The sequence below is a fragment of the Loxodonta africana genome, chromosome X (genome assembly GCF_030014295.1).
Source record: "Loxodonta africana isolate mLoxAfr1 chromosome X, mLoxAfr1.hap2, whole genome shotgun sequence".
Taxonomy (NCBI): Eukaryota; Metazoa; Chordata; class Mammalia; order Proboscidea; family Elephantidae; genus Loxodonta; species Loxodonta africana.
This window is the reverse complement of record NC_087369.1, coordinates 130,930,997-130,954,611: the sequence shown is the minus strand read 5'-3', so window position 1 is coordinate 130,954,611 and position 23,615 is coordinate 130,930,997. Positions and strand designations below refer to the sequence as shown.

Sequence of the window (23,615 nt, the reverse complement as noted above, 5' to 3'; positions counted from 1 at the left end):
AAAACATTTTCTAAGCCTGTCTGCTATATAGAACATTTGAAGATGGATGGCTTGAATGCCAGTAGTGCCATTAATATGTGTGCAATCAGAAGGGTATTTGTTTTTCTTGACCAGGAAGTGGTTTCTTTTAAGAATACAAGGAACATAGAGTGCTTGTGTGTGTGTGTGTGTGTGTGTGTGTGTGTGTGTGTGTGTTCCTGCCTATTCTACTATTGCAGGAAGAATTACGATCTTCCAACATTTTTGTCCCTTACAGAGGGTTTCTCTAGAGTTTGGCGCTGTGTTTTACTAGCCGTGGTTACGGGATCCAGTCAGAGTTGATGTACTTAGAAGTACATTGATGTGATTAATGGTCTCCTAATCATATTTTTTTTTCCTAGAGTAGCCCTATTTCCTGTCATTTCACAATTTGTGAGTCAGATCTTGAATTATCCTTTATAAAGGGTCTGAAATCCTTGTGAATATTTTTAGTTTATAATTTGCATGATTACGTTCATTTTCTTTTATTTCTTTTGCTTGAAGAAAATGAAATTTTGATCTCTTTGAGTGCTATTCTATGGTAACTGGCCAACCCAGTATGAACTTTTGTTTTACAGCTTGATTTTATATATATATATATATGTATATATATATGTATGTATATATATAGACAGATAGATATAGATGTATATGGATATGAATATAGATATATACATCTATATCTATCTGTCTATATATATATATATACCGTATTGCCCTGGGAAAATGTGCTGCAAAAGACCCCTTTAAAGTGTTAAAAAGCAAAGATGTCACTTTGAGGACTAAGGTGCACCTGACCCCAGCCATAATATTTTCAGTAGCCTCATATAAATGCGAAAGCTGAACAATGAATAAGGAAGACCGAAGAAGAATTGATGCCTTTGAATTATGGTGTTGGCGAAGAATACTGAATATACCATGGACTGCCAGAAGAACGAATAAACCTGTCTTGGAAGAAGTACAGCCAGAATACTCCTTAGAAGCAAGAATGGTAAGACTTTGTCTCACATACTTTGGACGTGTTATCAGGCGGGACCGGTCCCTGAAGAAGGACAGCATACTTGGTAAAGTACAGGGTCAGCAAAAAAGAGGAAGACCCTGAATGAGATGAACTGACACAGTGGCTGCAACAGTGGGCTCAAACATAACAACGATTGTGAGGATGGCACAGGACCGGGCAGTGTTTTCTTCTGTTGAACAGGGGGTCACTATGAGTTGGAAGTGACTCCAGGACACCTAACAGCAACCACATACATGGGTGCGCGTGCACGCGTGCGCGCACACCCACACACCCACACACACACCCACACCCACCCACACACACCCCCACACACACTCCCCCACACACACGCCCACACACACCCCCACCCCCACCCCCACCCCCACACACACACACCATTTTTTTCCCCACCAGCACTAGGTACTGAAGTCTTCTTATAAGTTTCCTCGAGTCTGGTTTTTATTTCCCTCAAAAATAAAACAAAACATTCTCACATTCTACAAGTAACAGGGAAATGCAGTAGGAAATGACTGTACAGGAAACGTAATTGATCATTCACTCTTTACAGTAGGAGTAGTCACAGCAGGCACAATCTATATCAATAATGGTTTCTAAAATCTTTGGGGCCTTTCAATACACTTGAAAATGTACCTTTGGCATGTAATTTTTTTTTTTATCTCTTTGTCAAATGATTGTCTGCATTTGAAATTAGGAAATGTCATATCCAGTGATTGCTTTAATATTTGTGTTTTTTTTTTCAACAGTGCCCTTAAAGATAGCCGTTTTCCCCCAATGACAAGGGATGAGCTCCCACGGCTTTTCTGCTCAGTATCTCTGCTCACTAACTTTGAAGATGTCTGTGATTATTTGGACTGGGAGGTAAGATTGTTGGAAATTTCTAAAGTATAATGAAGGTAATTCCTGAGTAGATGTTAAAAATTAGGCCCAGAAAATAACTCTTTCAGCCCATTCTTTATTACGATGGAGGTTGAGAGGAACATGGATAAATAAAACTCACAGTTGATCAATGAGATATATATGAAGGAGGTTTTTAGAATGGTATAATCCCCCTACTGAATTTAGTCTTCGTTTTTATCCTACTATTTCACCAGAAAAAAAAAAAAAGAGCACCTCATAAAAGCTGTTAATAAGTGGTAAGGATTGATTGGAATTTATTTCTCCTCGTATTTCCATACCTGTGCACTTTAGTAGAGCTGCCACCACGTGATTAGTCAGAGGCTATGTCTCAGAAACAAGGACCAAGAGTTAGGATAATACACCAGTTGGGGAAATCAGCTCATGGATAATAATAGAGTGTTGATTAACTAGAGTTAAATAATGCTAATTCATTCTTCACTATCTTAATTTATGTACTTAATCACAATTAACAAATAATGTGAAGCTTATATCTAGGGTGATCTCTGTGTATTTCCATTATTGGAGTAGACTATATTGATTATATTTTTATTATTTTTTAGTATATGAGGTTGGCTTATTAATGACGTTCAAAGGTCCTCACCATGATTTACTTTGGTGGTTGGGAGGTGATAATTGAGTGTATGTCTATGAAATCTTATACACAAACACCCCCCATACAGAATTCAAGGCACTGTACTACATGTACAAAAGCAGTAAGATTTGGCCTCTGCTATAAAACATCTTACAGTCTAGTAGCAGACAGAAGTAATAAGTATAAAGAAATAAATACTATAAGAATGAAACAATGGGAATTCAGTAATATGCGTAGCATTCTTTCTCATATGCACACTCATAAATGACCTTACAATATCATTATGATATACAATGTCCTGTTTCATTAGAAGGAGCATCTCCCATAGTAACAGATATTTTGCCTTGTGGACAGATCACTGTCTTGACAGTTAATTGGACTTGAATTTTATTTTTGGCTTTACCCTGATTCCTAGTGAGACTTTGGACAATTCACTATACTGCAATTCAGTTTTTCCACATTCAGAACAAGACATTTATAAAGTTCTTAATCTTCATTTGAAAGATCTCTATGCTATAAATATTGTTATGCCAGAGCTATTTAGAAACTTTTCTACAGAGAGTAGGATGAAAGAGTTCCTTCTGGGTTTTGTGGTAAGATTTTTTTTGGAGCATTATCAGAACATGAAAGCATCTTAAGATCTTTCATAAAGAAAAAAAATAATGCTGATTCTAGCAAAGTAGGAATGTATAAAACTTTCTGTAGAATGAACATTTTCTAAGTTATACTTTTATGTAAGTTTATTGTTCCTATGTGAATTTTTCTTAATGAGAAGTCTAGCAATATTATGGAAATATTCCCCAGCACTGTATTTTTAAATGGTCTCAAATCATATCCTTTACTTATTAATAAATATAACAGTTTAGGATGATTCTTTTACTGTTATAAGGCTGCTACTACTGCTTCTTCTCTAGCCAGAGTTATATTTCTGTTTTCTGGATTGCAGTGTAATTGTGTGTGTGTGTGTGTGTGAGAGAGAGAGAGAGAGAGAGAGAGGCACACATGAATAATACACATGGGTGCATATATGTTTTGGGGAAAAGAAAAATAGGGGATCCAATAGCGGAGGGCGAGTCTAGAGTATACCCTCATCCTCTTCAGCCAACTTCAAGCACTCTCTACAGATAAAATTAACTTTAATATTATTGTGCTTTTATGTTCATGAGATGTGTCAGTTTTCTGTTAGGAGGGTGGGAGATAAAACACTAATGAATTGGTACTGTGTACTCTTTCAGGGTGTATTTATCCCCTCTGGTCATCATCTGTGAGCATGAATTTCTAGAAGATTCTATACTGCTATTTGGTATTTAGTACATTCCTTGGGGCTTAAATATTAGTGTCTATTAAGTTATGCTTTTCTGTCAAAGCAAAATAAAAGTGCATATACCTATATTTGTATACTTTTAATCTATAAGCATTTAAAAGTGAATCAAGTACTCCTAGAATGGCTGTGGTAAGAGGAAAAGACTGTCCTTTTCAGTTCATCATAGTGAAAAGTATTTGGCATAAGGGAAATTTCTTTCCCAAGAGTAAGGGTGAAAATTACATTTTTTAAGTGCGAGAATGTGGTTTGGGCTTAAAAAACATGCACCATAGTCAGTGACTGAAAGTGAAATGGTATTATTGTAGGAATGATATTCTAAGTATTAGCCTTTATAACTCTGAAAAAGCATTACTATTTTAAACACAAAGTGCCAGAGTAGAGTTAAAGACATTTAAAAAATTATATATTGATACAATTCCACTCATAGGTATTTGCTCAAACGGGTTCAAACAAAAACTTGTACATGAATGTTCATAGCAGCACTATTAACAATAGCCAAAAGGTGGAAATAACCCTAATGTCCATCAATTGATGAATGGATAAACAAAATATGGTATATCCATACTAAAAACAAAAACCCAAACCTGTTACTGTCGAGTTGATTCCATCGTGACCCCATGTGTTGCAGAGTAGAACTGCACTCCATAGGATTTTCAAGGCTGTGGCCATTTGGAAGCAGATCGCCAGGCCTTTCTTCCAAGGAGCTGAGGTGGGTTCAAGCCGCCAACCTTTTGGTTAATAGTCAAGTGCTTAACTGTTTGCACCAACCACCCAGGAACTCCATACATCCATACAATGGAGTATTATTCAGCCCTAAAAAAGAATAAAGTACTGATACATGCTACAACTTGAATGAACCTTGACAACATTATGCTAAGTGAAAGAAACCAGACACAAAGGGTCATATATGTACGATTCCATCTACTGTATTTTTATGCAAATATTGTACACCTTCTACGTTTGTTTGCCGACTGTGCCGTCCGCCTGCAAGGTATTTTCATTAAGCATGCTATGCTAATTTTTTTACAGCAATATGTAAAAAAAATTGGTATAACAGCACTTATGAAAACACCTCTTGGGAGGGAGGGCACAGTTGGCAAACAAACATAGAAGGCACACATTATTTCTGTAAAAATATGGTATAAGAAATATCCAGAATAGGCACATCCTTAGACAGAAAGCAGATTAGTGGTTTCCAGGGGCTGGGTGGGAGGAGGGAATAGGAAGTGACTGCTTAATCGGTACAGGGTTTCCATTTGGGGTGATAAAAAAGTTCTGGAACTAGATAGTGGTGATGGTTGCACAGCATTGTGAATATATTTAATGCCACTGAATTCTAGACTTTGAAATGGTTAAAATGGTAAATTTTATGTTATATGTATTTTACCACAATAAAAATGCAAAAAAATTCTATGTAGATAAACCTACTCTCCATGATAATAATTCTAATTTATTGAAGAAGAAAACTTTAAAAATTAAAAAAATATAAACAATAGACACAAAATATTCATAATTCTACCATTCTGAGGTAGGCACTGTTAACATTTTGGTATATTTCTTTCCATTCTTTCTCTGTGTCTTTGTATCAGTATATTTGCATATTTTTTCTGTAATTGGTATCATATTGAATATAAATGAATTGAATATAAATATATCATAATGAATATAATAGAAATCATTAGAAGAAGATTATGGGAAGGTCTTCATTTATAGTTTATCTTTGTATATAAATTTATATTGGGAATTTCCTTTATGAGAAGTCAGTCTGTACTATGAAAATATACTCTTTACTATGAGAAGTTTCACACTGTCCAATAGGTACAGCTTTTCTTCCATGAATGAAATATCCTATTCACATAAATATCTAATTTTAAACTGAAGCACAAAGTATTTGTGTCAGAGGGAAAGCAAAGATATTATTACAGAATGTTACAGAATAGAGAATTTTAAAGTCGAAAATAGGTAATGAGTACGTTTTATATAAGCAGAAGCCTCTAATAAAGGGTTTTTCTGGTCAAAGTACAGTTTGAGAGTTGACCCCCACTGGTGAAGTGTGTTACTGCAGTCGAATTCTCAATTAAAGGGATGAAATGCCCAGATCAAAGCAGGAGTAGGGCAAAGTCTAGCAATCTCAAAATGTAGACTTAAGTAATTTCAGTAACAAGAGAGACACCTCTGTGGTCATGAAGATGAGGAACGTGACTAGTGGAACAGCCACCTAATTTTCAAAACAATCAGGGAACAAGTAAACTTCAGCAGGGCTACCTACCGTCTTACTGTCCTGTTCATTGAAGGTTTTTAACTTAAATCTATTTGAAAAATTTTTGGGTAACATGTCTCTAATTTTATAATGGAAGTTAGTAGGGAAGTAGGCTTTACTTCAAACTTTGCTCTAGAGGCTAGAATGCTTCTCTTTGTAATGCAAGGAATGCTTGAGAAATGGCTTCACAGGTGGCTGGAGTTCATTTCAAGTCGGTGTTAAATTGACAGCATGATCAGTAATGCTTCCATATGTTTTATTTCCTCAAAACAGCAATTACAACATTTCAGATTAGTGTCTATAGGTAGCTGCTCAATAAATCTGAAAAAAATAAATCTGGGTAGTCATTAAAGACACCACCAGCCCCCACAATGGCTGTAAAGACAAATAGGAACAGTGGCCCCAGCTTTCCAAGGGTCACTGATCATTGCCCGCATCAAGATCTACTTATTGCCCCAGTAGGTATGAGAAGGATGATGAGCGAGTAATTTAGGGGAAAGAATTCATGATCTGATAAATTGGAATATCTACCTGCAAGGCTAGAATGGTTGTTAAATGAGGAAAATTGCTCCTCTAGGGAGAAATCCAACATGATTCTGCCTTGTGTTTGAACACAAGAACTTATCATCATTGTTCTGTGTTTTTCAGTTGACAGCATTGTCTTAATTCTGAATGACAGGATGATTGACAGACATGGTACTTTGGAAAGAAAGAAAAGCTCATGCAGCACGTTGGAGCCCTCTAAAACAATATATAGCCTAGAACTGGTACAATTCAAGTGTCTGGGAGCTATGTTTCCTTTTAAAGATCTGAACGGATATAAAATCAATGTCGTTGTAATAGCTGGAGCTTGACTTGAGGGGTAATTCTAGGACTGTCATCTCCTAGCTACTTGTTTTCAGGATGATATAAATGAATAAGCTTTTTGTTCGTAGAAGAACTCGTATAGCAAGTATGCTACCAGTGATCCTGTGGGAGCTAATGTAGCAATCTGCCGACAGAAGTCAAAATATTTTCTGAATTATAGTCAGGCATCTTTTATTGCTGTTCTTTAGAGACAAGATCATTTGAAGGCATGAGGAAGAAATATTTTCTTCATTTGTATGTAGGCCCTTAGGCCATATTTCAATAGATTAATGGAATTTTCACAAACCAGAAGACAGTTTTTGCCATATCCAGCTGCCTCGATCACTGATATCTCATCTGTCCATACAGTTGTCACTTGAGCAATACCTTGTGGTCTTAGGACAGACTGTTCCTTCTTAGCACATATCATTTATAGGTAATCAACTCATGCTGGGTGGGACTGGCCAGCTTGATTGTGGTGTCATGCCAAAAATCTGTCCTTGGACAGAGCTAGACCCCAAGCCCCTAGTCTGGCTCTGTTCCTGAAGTACTAAAGCATCTGTCATTGTATGTAAGTCTTGTTGGACTCTTGGTACTCAGAGAGCGGCACTTCACTTTAAAAGCAACCTCTAAAGTATACCTCTTGAGCGATCACAGCTCCATTTCTGATGTGTTCGCCTACAGTTAATAATAGAGCTCTTTTGTAACAACCTTCATGAGAATAAACGGAAGAGATGAATAAATTGGTTACCGTCATTATCTCCCATAGATTTCAAAGAAGTTAATGTTCTCCTTTTCACCCTTTCTCCCCGCTTGAAGGTTTACATTTTTCTAGCTCCTCTTAATGTCCCACTGAAAAGTTCCCATTCATCCACAGATGGTGCGTGACTCGCAGTCACCAAGTGAAATAAATGGCTCCTAGTTGTATGTGTTGTCTCCCCTCGGTTATTTTTTTTCCAACTATGATGTAAAGCATGTTTTGTCTCTCTTTTCACTTAAGATTGCCCTCTTTTAATAAAAATAGGGGCTTAATATATTTAGCAAAATGCTTCTCACAGTATTTTTCCAAGGACTTTGAGATTTTTATATAAGATGTCACTATCATTATGATAATTTAGTCTTTGTCCTGATTCTCTACTTCAAATGTTTTTCATGTGCTATGGAGCATTGGGAAAGAAATGTTTCATGCCTCTTGGCCATCTAGAAAGAATTCGCTGTGAATCAACAAGTCAATGTGTAAGAAGCTAGTGGGGAAGCAAGCCATAGAAAGTAAAGTAACTTATTAGAACGTCATTTAATGCATAAAAATATCTATTCGTTGCTGGTACCCTTAGTGAAATGGGCTCTTTGGTCCATTCTTGGACCTCCTCGAGTTATTTCCTACTTTCTTCTCATCCTGTTGTTTGGTGGGGGATGTTCTCCTGCTTCTTCCTGCATAATCCCCAAGCCCTTTCCGCCCTCTTCTCCAGGAATTCCATTATAGTCTATTTTCTCATGTACAGTTGGCATGGGTGTGTGTATCCCCAGCATTTAATCAAAGGAGTGCTGAATTTTGAGAATGAAGAGACTCAGGCTCTGTTCCTGACTGCCACTAGCCAGATCTGTGACCTTTCTGAAACCTCAGTTCTTCACCAGGAAGCTGAAAAGGTTGGACCAGATAACATCTAAGGTCTCTTCTGACTGTGACACTGTGTGATTTTGTGACCCCTTTTTAAAAATTGCTTTTCTTTCATTTTGCTTCTAGAAAATGAATCATCACTAGCCATGCAGAAGTCATAAGAAGAGTTCTCTAACTTTTAGAATGGCCATTGCCAACTTAAACATAGGCACCAAAAGTGAAAAATAGTCCAATTTTAAAAATGGTGCATTCTCGATTTCTTTTTCACAAAAGAACTCTCTTTAGGAAGAAAAATATTCTGGAACCATAAATGCCTCTATTTTATCATGGCATCCCCATCTTTAAGTGAACGTTATATATGTAAATCCAAATTAAGCAGATGGATTAGGGGATAATTTTTCACTGTACAAATAGATATTTTGCTTTACAGAAAGAATTCACTATAGGCTTTCTTTATTGTCTTCCTCTTGACTTTAAGATTAATTCATTTACATAAATTCAGCCCACATGTAACTTTTCAGGAACAAATCTCTTTTGTAGACTGAGAAAAACTGTATTGAGTCAAATACTCAATGTACCGTTCTAACGTGAATGGAATTTTTCTTAGTTTCTTATCAGGCAAACAACATTATTTCATACTGAGTATGTTTTCCAAGAGGTGATTTCCCCCACCTTGAAAAGTAAACTAATTCACATCTCTAGATTTTAAGAAATTATATACCTTTAGTTTCTGTGTCTGTAAATTCACTCCCATCCTCATTCCCTTTTTTAAAAATGGTAGGAGCGTGTTTTACTAACTTTTGATGAAAAGTAGGCTCTTTATTTAAAGGTCACCTGTGTTGCCTGAACTTTCCTTGGAAAGCTTCAGGATGTTCATTTTTTATAGAATGCTCTTTGTAATTAATCATCATAGGGAATTGTTTTTTTTTTCCTTAATTGCACTCTGAGCTGTCTATCACTTGTTCTCTGTAAAACCTTAGAGTAAGGACAGTTTCTTTCATTGCAAATGATATATAAACATGCTTGGCTTCATGGCTTTTCAAAGCAACTCTTCATTAGCCATGATTTATTTAAAATCTCACTCATTCTCTAAAATTTCATGGGGATGATTATTAGATAGTTCAGGTATTTTAGAGTTGCATGTCAGCTATTAGTTAAAGTAAATGTTATCAAATTGTTGTTCAGTGGCCTTTGTGAAATAAATTGGCAGGCTTGTGTTCCTGATAGACAAGATGTCTAAGTTCCTACATGAATCAAAATTGGCACTAATTGGTCCTGTGGTAAGCTCTGCAAAAGCCAAGAATTGGTCAATGGAGACTGAACTAATTTCTAAGCTAAAGGTGACTAATTTGCAGGGATTTTAGAGGACAGCAACACATATATATTTTGGTCAAGGGGACCTTTGCAGTTGTTTTCACACACAAAAAAAAATAACCTCAACTGAGCTAGATGATGAAGCAGGATTTTTATAGTAGAATATGTTAAAAGGTTACTTGTGTCCAAGCAATGGTTTTGCAATCAATTATCCTTTTTGATTTATGTTTCCAGTATTTCTTCTGCTTCTAAAAGCCTCTTACTTAAGGGCTATATGAAAGCAAGGATAGCAACAGGAACTAGATAATGGATAAAAACAGCCTAAAATATAGTCGTTGGTGGCATTTCAGCCCAGGAGAAAATTATTTTTAAGTCACTAAGGCAAGAGTTATCTCTAGGTGGTACTAGATTACTGGTCATCTTTATTTTCTTCTTTATACTTTTCTAAAAGAATGCCTTTTTTGGTAATACATATGTACTATTTTTGTAAACCAAAAATCGGCCAGGTTTATAATTTTTAATGTTTACAGAGGTAAAAATTACTGAGTTAAGAGAAAAATTGCAGCAACATTATTTTTAAAATCTATTGGCCAGATTCTGAAGGAATCATGTTAATCAGATGGGCACCTTTAAAACTTCAGACTTGCTTCTCAAATTGGTGGGTGAATTGAAGTGACGCAAAGTCACAACTTTGAGGATTTGATGGGCAGATCTGGATAATATTTAATGTTAAAATTTTTTTGGTAATATAAGGATTGGGGGAAGTGGTTCATTAGGATCTGTACAAATTGTTATCAGTCTTTATGACAGAAACCTTAATTTTTCTTGCCCAAAGAATAATTATTCAAGAGGTTGAATTTGGAGTAGATCCAAGTTTGAAGTATGTTGAATTTGCTTTCATTGGGAAAAGGAAGAGTTGCTGTTTTCAGAAGGCTGAACTGGGGGGTGGGGGGACTGTGAGTGAAAAAGTGGAATGTGCTGCATTGTGGTTTTTGTGCTTTTAGGAAAAACACCACATATGGCTTTTTCCTCCTAAGAATATAAGGAATGCCTTTTGACTCTAGGTTAGACCAGCGGGCTGTCTAATGCGGTGTTTGCTTCTGTCCGTGGTACCAGGCGCTGTTTTGTGAGAGAGCACGCGTGTCTTCTATGATGCTAGCTTCTAAAGGTTAGGGGGGTGTGCCAAGCACCCTGAGCTCCTCTCATTAGGAACAGAGTCCTTTCATTCAGTTCAGTGAACTGGCATATTGAGTCTGGCAGGGCAGGCTTATGCGAATGGCCAGTAACTGGCTGCTTTGTTAATCGCAAAGAATATTTTGCTAAATGATTTCATCTAAAAAGACATGCCCGACAACTTTTTGATTGTTGTGACCTCTTGATATGTTTTATTTTATTCAAGGTGAAAATAGGTGATGTGAGCTATGGCCATATTATTCCAGGGAAACCAAGCATTTGGTTCTGAAAATGGGGAAGAGTGGGACTAAATGTCACCTGAGGAAGTAGCTTGGTTCCATTGGTCAGGACATGATCAGGGCCAGATTGGCTCTGAGAGTCAGGACCTGTGGAGGTAATTGTAGATCCAAATGGTCAAAGGCTTGCATGGAACCTACTCAACTTAGCCAGATACTCTTTTTCATATTTCAGCACATTCAGATTGTTAGCTTGCTGCTTAGGTCGACAAATAAAAGCAAGAGCCTTTTGTGTGCGGCTAGTAGGGTACATGACTAACACTTACCTTATAGACAAACTAGGGTATATTAAGCTTTGCCTGTGTAATTGTGTGAAGCATAATGTGGGCCATGTATTTGAACAGGGTGGGAGAGGGCAGTGTGGTTTTTTTTTTTTTTAACACTCCTCTGTTGAGGTTCACTGCATTAGAGGATAATAGTTTTAAATGAAGCCACATTTCTAACAAGGGACCGGTTAACAAGGATAAATGAAATCTGTAGACAGTCTAGAAGCTTCATTTTAGCCATTATTTATAATCTTTTCTCCTACCAAACCTTTTACTATGTAGCAAAATTGATTAATTTCTGTGTAGCCCCTCTGTCTGTACCCACATGCTCTCTGATAGAGAAGTGAACGAATAGAGAAATGAGCAAGAGAAGAAAGAGGATGAGGCTAATGCCAGGTGGAGTTGGGGATGCAAAAATAATCCCCAAACTGGATAATCAACCCCAGAATAATCAAGATATATATTTAGGGTCTTAACATTAATCTTGATATTTAATCGTTCTGAGCAATGTTAAAAACAAACAATTGTATAATAGCATTAATAAAAATCACTTGCTATGGAATGGGTCAGAATAAATATGGCTTTCTTTTTAGCATGAAATAGGAATCTGTTGAACGGGTCACAGTGTTCTCTCAGCACACACAGATACAGCTCTGTTTAATTCCATATCCTCTTATCTATAAGTCCTACATTTAATTTACTACCATTCAAGTTGATTTATAGCTTTGCTTAGCAAAAGTACAGTCTTGATTAAAAGGATATTATCATAGCTGATGGACCCTAAAAGCATTTTTTTTCAGACCGTCTAATACTTTTGAAAATGACCTGCAGATTCCCATAAGGCTAGATTTGCAAGTTTCCAATTTTTCCTCACCTGCCTGTATTTTGGGCAGTGGTAGGATTAGTTACTATTTGGTAACTAATTAGTTTGCCCATATCCTATCTCCTTATCCATCCTTAGAATAGAAAATTACTGAGATAGAGTTTTAAAGTAAGCTTGCTTCAGGGAATCCCAGTTCTCTGGTTAGCTGGTCCCTTATCTAGCTGATAATAAGAAGGCTATAACCTTCACCCTTTGGGATGCTTCTAGGCCAAAGGATTTTCCAGGCTGTGTAAGGGGAGTCTCAGTTTTGATATATGAGGGTTACATTTTGGAGTTGCAGCTATGACAGGTGCCTCCCTGAAACAGTATGAAGTTAGTCTGGGTGCTTATTTCAGCTGTGATGACTGAATTTGCAAAGCCAGTAATATAACAAAGGTGGGCCAGAATTGGTCATTCTCAACATCGGGCCATTTTCCACTTTCCTGTTTTGATTGTGCAGCATGACTATGCGACGGCGTTTGTGGCCCTGGGGGTAAGGAAAATACTGTTGCTCAACAGGCGACAAAAAGCTATTATGCTCTGAATCTATTAAGAACATTATTATCATTCTCCTGATTCTACCAGTTAAAAAATGAGTCACTCTGGTTTTGGCTTTGTGAAGTATATCTTTGACCTATCAAAGAAATTATTTCTGACAAAGGATTCACTTTAAAAATCACCACGCATGCAGTTCAATCTATAAAAATCTATAGGGTCTTTCAATTGTTCAACATCATAGGAAGCCAAAAAACAAAGCTGGAAATGCGGCAGTAGCTCAAAAGGAGAGAATTTTAATGATATTTTTTTCCACATCAAATTTGACGGTGGGGCCTTCTTAAAATACAAAGGTGAATAAAGCAATATTATTGGTGAATAATTTTTATTTTGATCAACATGTCCTTCATTTTTGGTCTTAATCTTTTTTTTTTAATAATAGCTTCATTGAGATATCATTCATATACTGTACAATTAGTCTTAATGGTTTTTTTAATTGTTAAATTACTAGGCTTTAAAACCTCTGAAATTTTTGTTGAAGCACACATCATGTACTCTTTAAAAGGCGTTATGTATTTAAATCACCTCCTCCCATTTACCTAAATCATTTTTTTCAATACATAGTCACAGTTTGTCCGAGTTAGCCTGGCTGTTAGAGATTATCTAATTCATGTAGAATAAAAATCACCTAGGGAGTTGTTCTTTTTCCAAACTATACTTGCTTAATTAAGCATTTAAACCTCTGAAAATTCTGATAAACATTGTGGCCCCTCTGCACTCCATCCCAATTGGACACTGTGGATGGGGAGAGATTCTTCTTCTCCGAATTTTTATTTAGACACTTTAATAATCATCAATTATTCTTTTCAATTTTAACATGACAGATTTTTGATGACTAGAGTTGAAGATTAAAAATTAACTTCAGTGAATGATGGGAGCATAAACTATGCTGTGTATTTTTAAAAACAAATTATAAAGAATCTGCTATTGTTCAAGGAAAAAAAAAGTCAGAGTCACTGATCAGAAACTCAGTATACACAAACAGTTGCAAATTTGTCATTGTCTCAGTACTAAGTCAGGCACCAGGGAGATTAGTAGATGTCCTTTATCTTGGAAATACCTGATAACTAAGCACTCAGATTGCTTCTCAGTGGTCCACAGTCTTTCCCCACAGGGAATGGGAGGCCTTACTATGTTAGTTTTTAAACAATTGCCCCAGTTGCATTTTCAGCAGGAGATTCATAAGTGTACTGATATTAAATAGATAGAAGAAACAGCAACAGAGATATGCTTTAATAAAAAAAAAAAAAACTGCCCAGAAGATCTGACAGGCTCTAATGGATGGATGTATGAAGGCCTGGGAGAAAGAACAAAATGGATTTCCAGAGAATTTTTTTCCTTAAGAAACTGGAAAATTTCAGGGTAAGAGAAGAAACAAAAGAGGTTTTCATCGAGCTCCTCTTCCCCTCTTCTAGACCTTTCTATCCATACTGATGGGAAGAATGCACCTCTATGACTCCACTCACCTGCTTTGCAAAGAAGGCCCATTCCTGGGGAACAATGTTTACATGGTCTTATAGCTTCCCTCCAGTACTTTGGAAGACCTTGTACTCCACTTGGGAACCATTGATTGAGAGCAAGCCTAGTTTTGGGAGAATGGAATGGGGTTGTTTATGCTTTTGAAATTTTAGTTTTAATATCAGTGTTTACAAAGAAGAACTTTTTTATCATCTTGAGGTCTATAAACTATTCTATGTGAAACATGAGAGGAAAAGACAAATTGCTTTAGATTTTGTGTTAATCAAAGAAAAAGTATACTACTTAAAAAAAATTACTAAGAAATTACCCACATTTAACTTAGAAAACTAACTTTTAGAGCATCACTACAGGTTTGTTTGCCATAAAAAAAAAAAGTTATAGTGTCTCTGGGCTAGTATCTAGAGGGACTGCAAAAATGTCGTGCCCCCAAAGGGATTTGAAATCTTTATTGCTCTTAAATTTAGTAGTGCTGTGTGGGGACAGTGATATAGATGGACAGTGAGGGGTTGTCAGTGGCCCACTTTAAGCCATATGCATTTTTTAGAAATACTATCTGTAATGGATGATGCTGTAGGATCTACTTGTTGTTATTAATATTTTTTCAGTCTTATCTGACCATGTTTGCTTAATTACATATAATTCACGGTTTTAAAGGGGCTAGACAGTTTGGAAGGAGCCCTGGTGGTGCAGTGGTTAGGCTCTTGGCTCTAACCAAAAGGTCAGTGGTTTGAGCCCACCAGCCACTCCATGGGAGGAAGATGTGGCAGTCTGCTTCCTGAAAGATTTATAGCCTTGAAAACCCTGTGGGGCAGTTCTCCTCTGTCCTAGAGGGTTGCTATGAGTCAAAATAAACTTGATGGCAACAAGATTTCTAGACCCAAACCGTTTGGGTCTAAAAAACCCATTGGGGTCAGCCCAGAGATTTTGGAACTTAATCTGAAGGGCTGATTATACCTGAAAAATAGGACGGTTTTTTGCTATCTCTTTGAAGTTAGCTCCTTTTGTCTAGTTCCAGATTATCATGGGCCACAGTTTGGGAGTTGGGGCAGGATTCTTGCCATCAACCGTCTTATTCCACATACAGCCCTGGACAGGCTGTCCCAGGTCTAAACAGAGTTGCATGGCCCAGTACATGTTGGGCACTGCAAATACACATTTGCGGTCTCCATGGCCGTCATAACGGCCTTCAGAAGCCAAAGTCAAACCTTTGGAAAGAGAAAACTGATATGCGCTTCCGAATGCAAGGGGAAAGGAAGAACTGCATTCTCTGAAAAGCTAAATTATAACCTTTCTTTTTGTTTCTGTGAAGAAGACTGTACTAATAAAACTGCCAATTTCTTTCAGGTGGGTGTACATGGCATTAGAATAGAATTCATCAATGAAAAAGGATCAAAACGCACCGCCACCTACCTACCGGAGGTTGCAAAGGAGCAAGGTCATTGTTGTACTTTATTTCATATGATCTGGTGAAGAATTTAAACAAATATACAAATTAAAATGCGGTATCTGACCTTGCAGCTATGTCTGATAATTGATCAATGTCAAATTATAAGGAACAACTCTTCCATCACTGCCACTGCAATGTCTCTATCAAATCGGTGACTTACACTGAAGTTGAATCTCTGCACTACAGTTTGATAGTATAAACACACAAAAATTACATGAAAAAAGTAAGGACTGGTAAAAGTTGGGTTTTATCTTAGGCAGAATTTGCTACTAATTTGAGGTGCTGTTTCCCCATATTACACTGTGCACTAGCCTTGGGACATAAACAAGCCACTTTTTTTTTTTTTTTGATAGTCAGCTAAATAGTTCATTGTCATTGTCAGTATCAAAATGTTTCATTCTTAGGTGGCTGCCATTACTCATTCTACTAATATTAAGATTGTACGCTTCCCATTAAGATTAAGGCCATTGAGAATACACGAAGTTCTAGTGTTTTATATGCTTGGTCTACAGTTTCTAATTGACAAAAGTTTTCCTGTTTCATAGAGGTATCACAAGCATATATGAACCAACACTGTACTACAAAACAACTTTTTACTCTGTAGTATTTTGTCCTTCCTAGCAATTTCTAAATTCTAGTTTCATATTAGTTGAAATTAATATGTCATTTTCATCTTATAGAGCTTTCCTTCTTATCAGAAAGTATTTGCAATTTTGTTTTCCCATGTTTGTTTCATATCAACGTCAGCTACATAACAACAACATTTAACCTTTATTAAACTCCAAAACAAGAGAGTTAGCCTTTAAGGCAGCTCTCTGAAGATTTATTTGGGTTGCTGTAAAAAACGTCTCAATTCTGTAATATCATTGACTTCATAAAGTGTACATAAGAGATGGAGCACGTCAGATATTAGTATACCATCACAGGTTAGAACACAAAATGCACTTGTTGACTACAGAAGATATCATTAGGAACAGCAATTACCATGAGTTAGTGTGGGAGTCCTAAATACTACCGAGTTGGCACAATGACATTTAGACTCTTTCCTCCTTTTAGAGAGTAGTGTCTGGTTCGTTACAGAAACATGACTGAGCAGTTCCTGCCAGTCTCTTAGACTCCTTGCCATCAAATGTGGTTGAGATAATGAAGCCAATGTTGTCAGACATCTTAGATAGCTAGAATTTAAGGTGTGTGTGGGGGGAACTTGCTTCTGTACAGGATAAAATGGTAGCTCTTCTGTGTGATTGTTTTTAGGACCAAAGGAGTTGGTGGCATTTGGTGACAGTGATAGCTGACCTCTACAAAGTCACTTTGTATCTAACCAAAGGTGCTTGTTCCATGTGCTTGACTGATATTTTATCTGGTCGACTCTCCACAGGATGGGACCATATTCAGACCATAGACTCCTTACTGAGGAAAGGAGGATACAAAGCTCCGATTACTAATGAATTCAGGAAAACCATAAAACTGACCAGGTACAGAGGGCATTTTCTAGTGCAAGGCTCACCAAGATATATATGTCTATAACGCTTTGATTTTCCATTTTCTCTCTATACTTGCTTCTCTTTTCTGAAACAGAGTGGAAATGAATGGCAGGGCCATACTGAGGGTGGATACAATGGAACTCTGCTTGGCAGTAAAGCCTGTATGATGTATGAGCCTATCCTTCCTATCTTTAGCTCTGTGTGATTACTCTGGCTTTGTAAAAGCAAGCCCTCTAAGACTTTAGTTGGCATTATTGGAGAAAGTACCTGAATTATCTATTTGCTAGCTTTTGACATTGCTCAGCAGAACCCCAGGATTCTGATAAGCAGTCCTCAAGTTTGAATTTAACCTTCAAATTTTGGCAGTGGTGGAAGTCTACCATAACAGCTTGCTGAAAAACACAATTCAGCTAGACCCACAAATGTGAAATAAATTTCAGCATGGAATAATAGGGATACTTATTTAAAATGGAAGTATCAAACATTTTAAGAAAATGGGTTGCTGTTTCCATTTTTTTCAATTCCATGAAACCACATTGAATACTTATGGTAAAAAAAATGGACTATTCTAAGCTCTGAGGGGCTACAAATTTGAAAATGCCTCCATTTCTGCTCTCCCTGAGCTCACAGTCTAGGGGACTAGAAGAGCATGTACAAAAATAATTATTAATACCAGATAGAATGTGTTGGGTGAGGTGAGATTATAAAGTAGGGAAAGAGAAATTCCAGGAGGGAATGGAAGATAACAGAAGGTATCAAAGAGGAGGTAGATTATGGTCTGGGCTTAAAGAATGGGTAGAATATTTGACAGGTTGGAGAGCGGAGGAAGAAAGGGATTCCCTTGAAGAGGACCTTGTGAGCCAAGACAAAGTATAGAGCAAGTTCTGAGGAATGTTAGTCTAGTTTGTCTGGCCTCTCGGTGTACTTACATGGAAGGCTAACAGTAAAGGAGAATGTAGCCCAGAAGGTTGGTTGGAGGGTCTGGAGTTCCAGAACTAAGAATTTTGGAACTGATGCTAAAGGACGAATATTGTATCAGACCACTATTATAAGAACTCGAGAAATAGTTTAAACAGAGGAGAAAATATTCTTTGATGGTTACGAGGCGGGGAGGGAGGGAAGGACGTAGAGGGGTTTTCACTCATTAGATAGTAGATAAGAACTATTTCAGGTGAAGGGAAAGACAACACACAATACAGGAGAGGTCAGCACAACTGGACTAAACCAAAAGCGAAGAAGTTTCCTGAATAAACTGAATGTTTCGAAGGCCAGCGTAGCAGGGGCAGGGGTCTGGGGACCATGGTTTCAGGGGACATCTAAGTCAATTGGCATAATAAAATCTGTTAAGAAAACATTCTGCATCCCACTTTGGAGAGTGGCGTCTGGGGTCTTAAACGCTAGCAAGTGGCCATCTAAGATGCATCAGTTGGTCTCAACCCACCTGGACCAAAGGAGAATGAAGAACACCAAGGACACAAGGCGATTACGAGCCCAAGAGACAGAAAGGGCCACGTGAACCAGTGACTACATCAGCCTGAGACCAGAAGAGCTAGATGGTGCCTGGCTACAACCGGTGACTGCCCTGACAGGGAACACAACAGAGAACCCCTGAGGGAGCAGGAGAGCAGTGGGATGCAGACCCCAAATTCTCATAAAAAGACCAGACTTAATGGTCTGACTGAGACTAGAAGGACCCCGGTGGTCATGGCCCCCAGACCTTCTGTTGGCCCAGGAAAAGCCAACTCTTCAGACATGGATTGGACTGGACAATGGGCTGGAGAGGGATGCTGGTGAGGAGTGAGCTTCTTGGATCAGGTGGACACTTGAGACTAAGTTGGCATCTCCTACCTGGAGGGTAGATGAGAGGGTAGAGGGGGTCAGAAGCTGGCCGAATGGACACGAAAAGAGAGAGTGGAGGGAAGGAGTGTGCTGTCTCATTAGGGGGAGAGCAATCAGGATTATATAGCAAGGTGTATATAAATTTTTGTATGAGAGACTGACTGGATTTGTAAACTTTCACTTAAAGCACAGTGAAAATTTTAAAAAAAGTATTTTGGAACTGATACAGTAGACAGTTAATAGCCATTGAAGGGTTTTAAACAGGGGAGTCAGGATGGATTTCAGAGGTGTAGGACTGGAATTGGAAATGGGAAAATTAGTTAGGAGACATTGCTATTGTCTTAGAATCTGTGGCAGCAGTTCAAAGGACATGAATGGGAGCTGTGGCAGCAGGATGGGAAGGAAGGAAAGGACTGTTATAAAGGAAAGACTTAGTCATCATTTAGAAGCAGGGAAGAGGAACAAGTCAAAGATAGATGATTTTGAGGCTATAATCTAGATAAAAGGGACCATGGTGATGCCATTAACTACGGTAGGGTTCACAGGAGGAGAGTCATGTTTGTGCATTCATTCTAGTTTTGAAGTATTTCCTGGGGTATCTACATCGAAATGTCTAGTAGGTCACTGAAAATGTACATGTGTAGAGCTCATGGCTAGAGATGGCGAGTTGGGAGCCATCTGTAAAGAGGTCACAACGGAAGCTATGAAGGAAGGTTTCCTGTGGGGGAAAGAGTATAGATTCAAAAGAGCTGACAATAAAAAGGTAGGAAGATCCTACAGTGCAGGGATAGGATGAGCAGGTAGTTAAAGAGCAGTCTGAGAAGTAAGGGGGGAACCAGAGGGGCGTGGTGTTGTAGAACCTAAGGGACAAGAGAACATCAAAAATGGAGGGGTGAGCAGGATCGTAATGGAGAGGTCAAGCAGAATCGGGGGTGGCCTGCTGCAAAAGCAGTTTCTGTGGAAGAGTAGCAGCAGAAGCCAAGTAGCACTGGGCTGATGGGTAGTGTGAGATGACGGCTTGAAGGTAGATAATACATACTCTTTTGAGAAATGTGGCAGTGTAAAGACTAGAGATGGGAAAAGGTTCAAGGGTACAAGGATTAAGAAAAGTTTTTTTTTTTAACTCAATGGGGAGACTTAAGTAGATGTGTGCACAGAGGAAAAAGAACTGTTGGAGAGAGAGATGGAAGATCCCTGAAGAAAAAGTACTCAAGTGAATGATGATGAGTACATAATGGTAATAGGTTGGCTTTCCCCTGTTCCTTCCTGTCAGAAAACTGGGAGCAAGGGGGCAATAAAACTTCTAGACAAAAAAAAAAAAAAATCTGGAATTTCTAGAAGAACAAATTATACAAAGAGTTGTAGCGTGGAAGGAGCACTCGACTGAGAGTTTGGATTCCTGGGCACTGAACCTAGCTTTGCCACTTATTAGCTGTGTGACATTGGGCAAGTCACTGCTTCTCTCTGAGCTTCTGTTTCCCCTTCTATAAAATGATCTCTAAGGTCCTTCCTAACTCTGATGTTGGCATGTTAACTATTTCCTGATGTTAACTTTGTCTTTTCCATGACTTTCTTTCAGGTACCGTAGTGAAAAGATGACCCTGAGCTATGCTGAATACCTTGCTCATCGCCAGCATCACCATTTCCAAAATGGCATTGGGCATCCCCTTCCACCATACAACCATTATTCCTGACACTGAGCCGCACAACCAGTCACTGGGCCTCTCTGCAGACCTCTTCCCAGGAGACCCTACCCCTTCTTGGTCTAGCTATCTCTTTTACTGTACCATTTTATGATGATAGTTTCCGTTGCCATGATGAAGCTTTGACATGTCAAGATCATCATGGTAACGGGTAGGAAAATGGCAATTTGTTAAGAAGATCCAGTTTTATTATTTTGATCATGGATTTTTTTTTTTTTTTTTTGCAGCATAGCATATATAACTTTTGGGGTTTTATTTCCTTACAATATTATGTAGATTTTGGCTTTCCTATCTAAATCAGGTTTCCGTCTTTCTGTCCTTCTTGTCTTCTTTCTGTCTGTCCTTCTCATCTTCCGTCTTTCCTGTCTTCTTCCTTTCTTCTTTCCTTCCTTCCTTTGACTGTGGATGGAAGAAAGCGTGCAGTTTTTAAGGATTTTATTTAGGTTTCTCTTCAGTTTTTCCCAGTAAGTGGATATTTTTGATAGTTGAGTTTGGGAGTAATTCATATCAAATATCAGGTATTTGTATATTACTCTTAGATTTGCCTAAAAATCACTTTGTTATGAGAACTTAATATGTAGATCTTCACTCCTTAAGTATATGTTTTCCCATGGCTAAAATACATGATTTTAATTCTAGTATCTCACATCTGGAGGTCCATGAGAGGGCTTGACACAGAGAGTGAGAAATCATATATGCCTACTGTGCTGGTTATCATGAGAGAGACTGCCTCATCACTTTGTAGACTGAATTTACAGACTAAAACACTGTTTTAAGAAAGTACAAACTACCTTTCAAATATGCTACAGAAATCACTTTGAAAAGCGGTGAATATTAGGAAGAGAGCATATATAGAATTTAGTGCCTTCAAGAAGAATATAATTAAGTGGAATTAACTGGGGGGTGGGGATAGAAAAAAGGCAATTTAGAGAAATATTCTTGTAATGTTTTGTTGTTTCTATATGTGAAGCAACAGATTAGACAAATTCCTTACTCTTAAGTATTTTTTTAAACTGAAAAAAACTATTTTGAGCAAAAAACCAAAAAGAGACTTTTGTCTATTATATATTAATTTAAATTTGTTAGCTTTTAGGTTTCAATAAATCATGATTGGCCAGAGACAATTTTAGCTACCATTTAAAGAAATGGTAAAGATAATCTAGTGAAACAGATTTCAGCTATGTTTGTCATGGGGGCAATACTGGAATTTTAGAATTATGAAATAGCTTGAATCACTTTCTGCACTACATACTTGTGATAGAAACACATTTACTATGTTGTTAAGATGTTACCATTACACCTATAAAAATGGAGTAATGGTGTTGGCACTTAGATATGATATTGTTAGAGCCCTGCTCATTTGCAGGGCTAGTCTTCTCACCATACATACAAAGAGAACTCCCTGATGTCAGTAGGAGGACCGTATGTCCCCAGAAAAATGACAGATTCTGGAGAAAGATTACCTTCATCTTATGTTAGTAAGTATATATGTATATATATACGCACGCACGCAGACACACATATATGTATGTGTGTATATATATATATTTTTTTTTTTTCAAACAGGAAACCAATATATCAAGTGATGACTATACATATGGTGCAGAATATATTCTAAAACTATAAGAAATGCCACTGAATATTGAAATGGTTATCATTTATACATGTAGTCACTGGGACAAGTGACAGACTGCTAGTTGAGAATTCAAGAATCCTTTTCTAGTCTGTGACATAATTGGCTGAATTTCTCTGCTTGTCAGTGTGGCAAAGTGAACAGCTTTAGTTTTGGATGAGAGTTCTTAGTAGGTTGTTGGTATTCCTTCATCCACAGCATCCATTGTTGAACTAATCATTTTCAGGTGTGATGCCTTAACTACGATGCCAATTGTTAGCCTGAAATGCAATCTTGGTAGCCAGTTCCATTGAACCTAGAGATTATTCAGAAAGAGTTAGCTGTTGGTCTTTAGAAAGGGATTTTTAGTCCTTTCATTTCTACTTGGGAACATTTTGGAGCAGATTAGTGTTTCAGTATGAAAACAAGTGGCTACCTGATGGAAATGTTTTTCTTGCCCTTATAGGGAAACTGAGCACAAGTTGAATGATATTGTCTGCTGCAAAAAAAAAAAAAAGTAAAAAAAAAAAAAAGCAAACTGAAGAGAGATAAAATAGACCAATATTGTTGTGAAATTCATCGTATCCATCATCTCATCAGTTCAACAGGCTCCTGTCCTGGGTGAGCTTATGGTTGAAGTTTTTTGTTTTTTTTTTTTTAAAGAGAAGATCTATTTCGTACATGTATGTGTGTATGTGTGTGTGTATACTTACACATACATACATACATGCATGTGTGTGTTTATGTATTTAAAGGTGCTAATCAATCTTGAGCAGGTCATGTGACTGGTCATGCGGACTCTAAAATCATATCAGATTTTTTAAAATCCTTGATATATGCAGATGTTATACAGATTTTCTTACCAGTGTAATAATGTTATACTGAAGAAATAACCATCCTGCAGGCTTCAAAGGACGAGGTCAGCAATATTTTCCACCATGGCTTGGGGGAAAAGGATAGTTTTGTCTCCTTTTCTATTCAACTTAATGCACAGTGCATTTTTGTCTCT

General features: G+C 37.5%; 1 protein-coding gene across 2 annotated transcripts in view; it reads left to right on the top strand.

Moving 5' to 3' along the window:
* AMMECR1 (AMMECR nuclear protein 1) overlaps window positions 1–23,144 on the top strand; it is a 136,220-nt gene extending 113,076 nt beyond the window's left edge. Inside the window, exons 3-7 of one of the 2 annotated variants that reach the window (XM_064278673.1) lie at window positions 1,783–1,897; window positions 4,481–4,561; window positions 15,866–15,956; window positions 17,347–17,443; window positions 20,871–23,144. In XM_064278673.1, coding sequence (XP_064134743.1) covers window positions 1,783–1,897; window positions 4,481–4,561; window positions 15,866–15,956; window positions 17,347–17,443; window positions 20,871–20,985 — 499 coding nt within the window. In that variant the 3' untranslated portion in view covers window positions 20,986–23,144. The remainder of the gene's footprint in view (window positions 1–1,782; window positions 1,898–4,480; window positions 4,562–15,865; window positions 15,957–17,346; window positions 17,444–20,870) is intronic. The other variant, XM_010594685.3, reaches the window with a different exon arrangement.
* The last annotated feature ends 471 nt before the right edge of the window (window positions 23,145–23,615 follow it).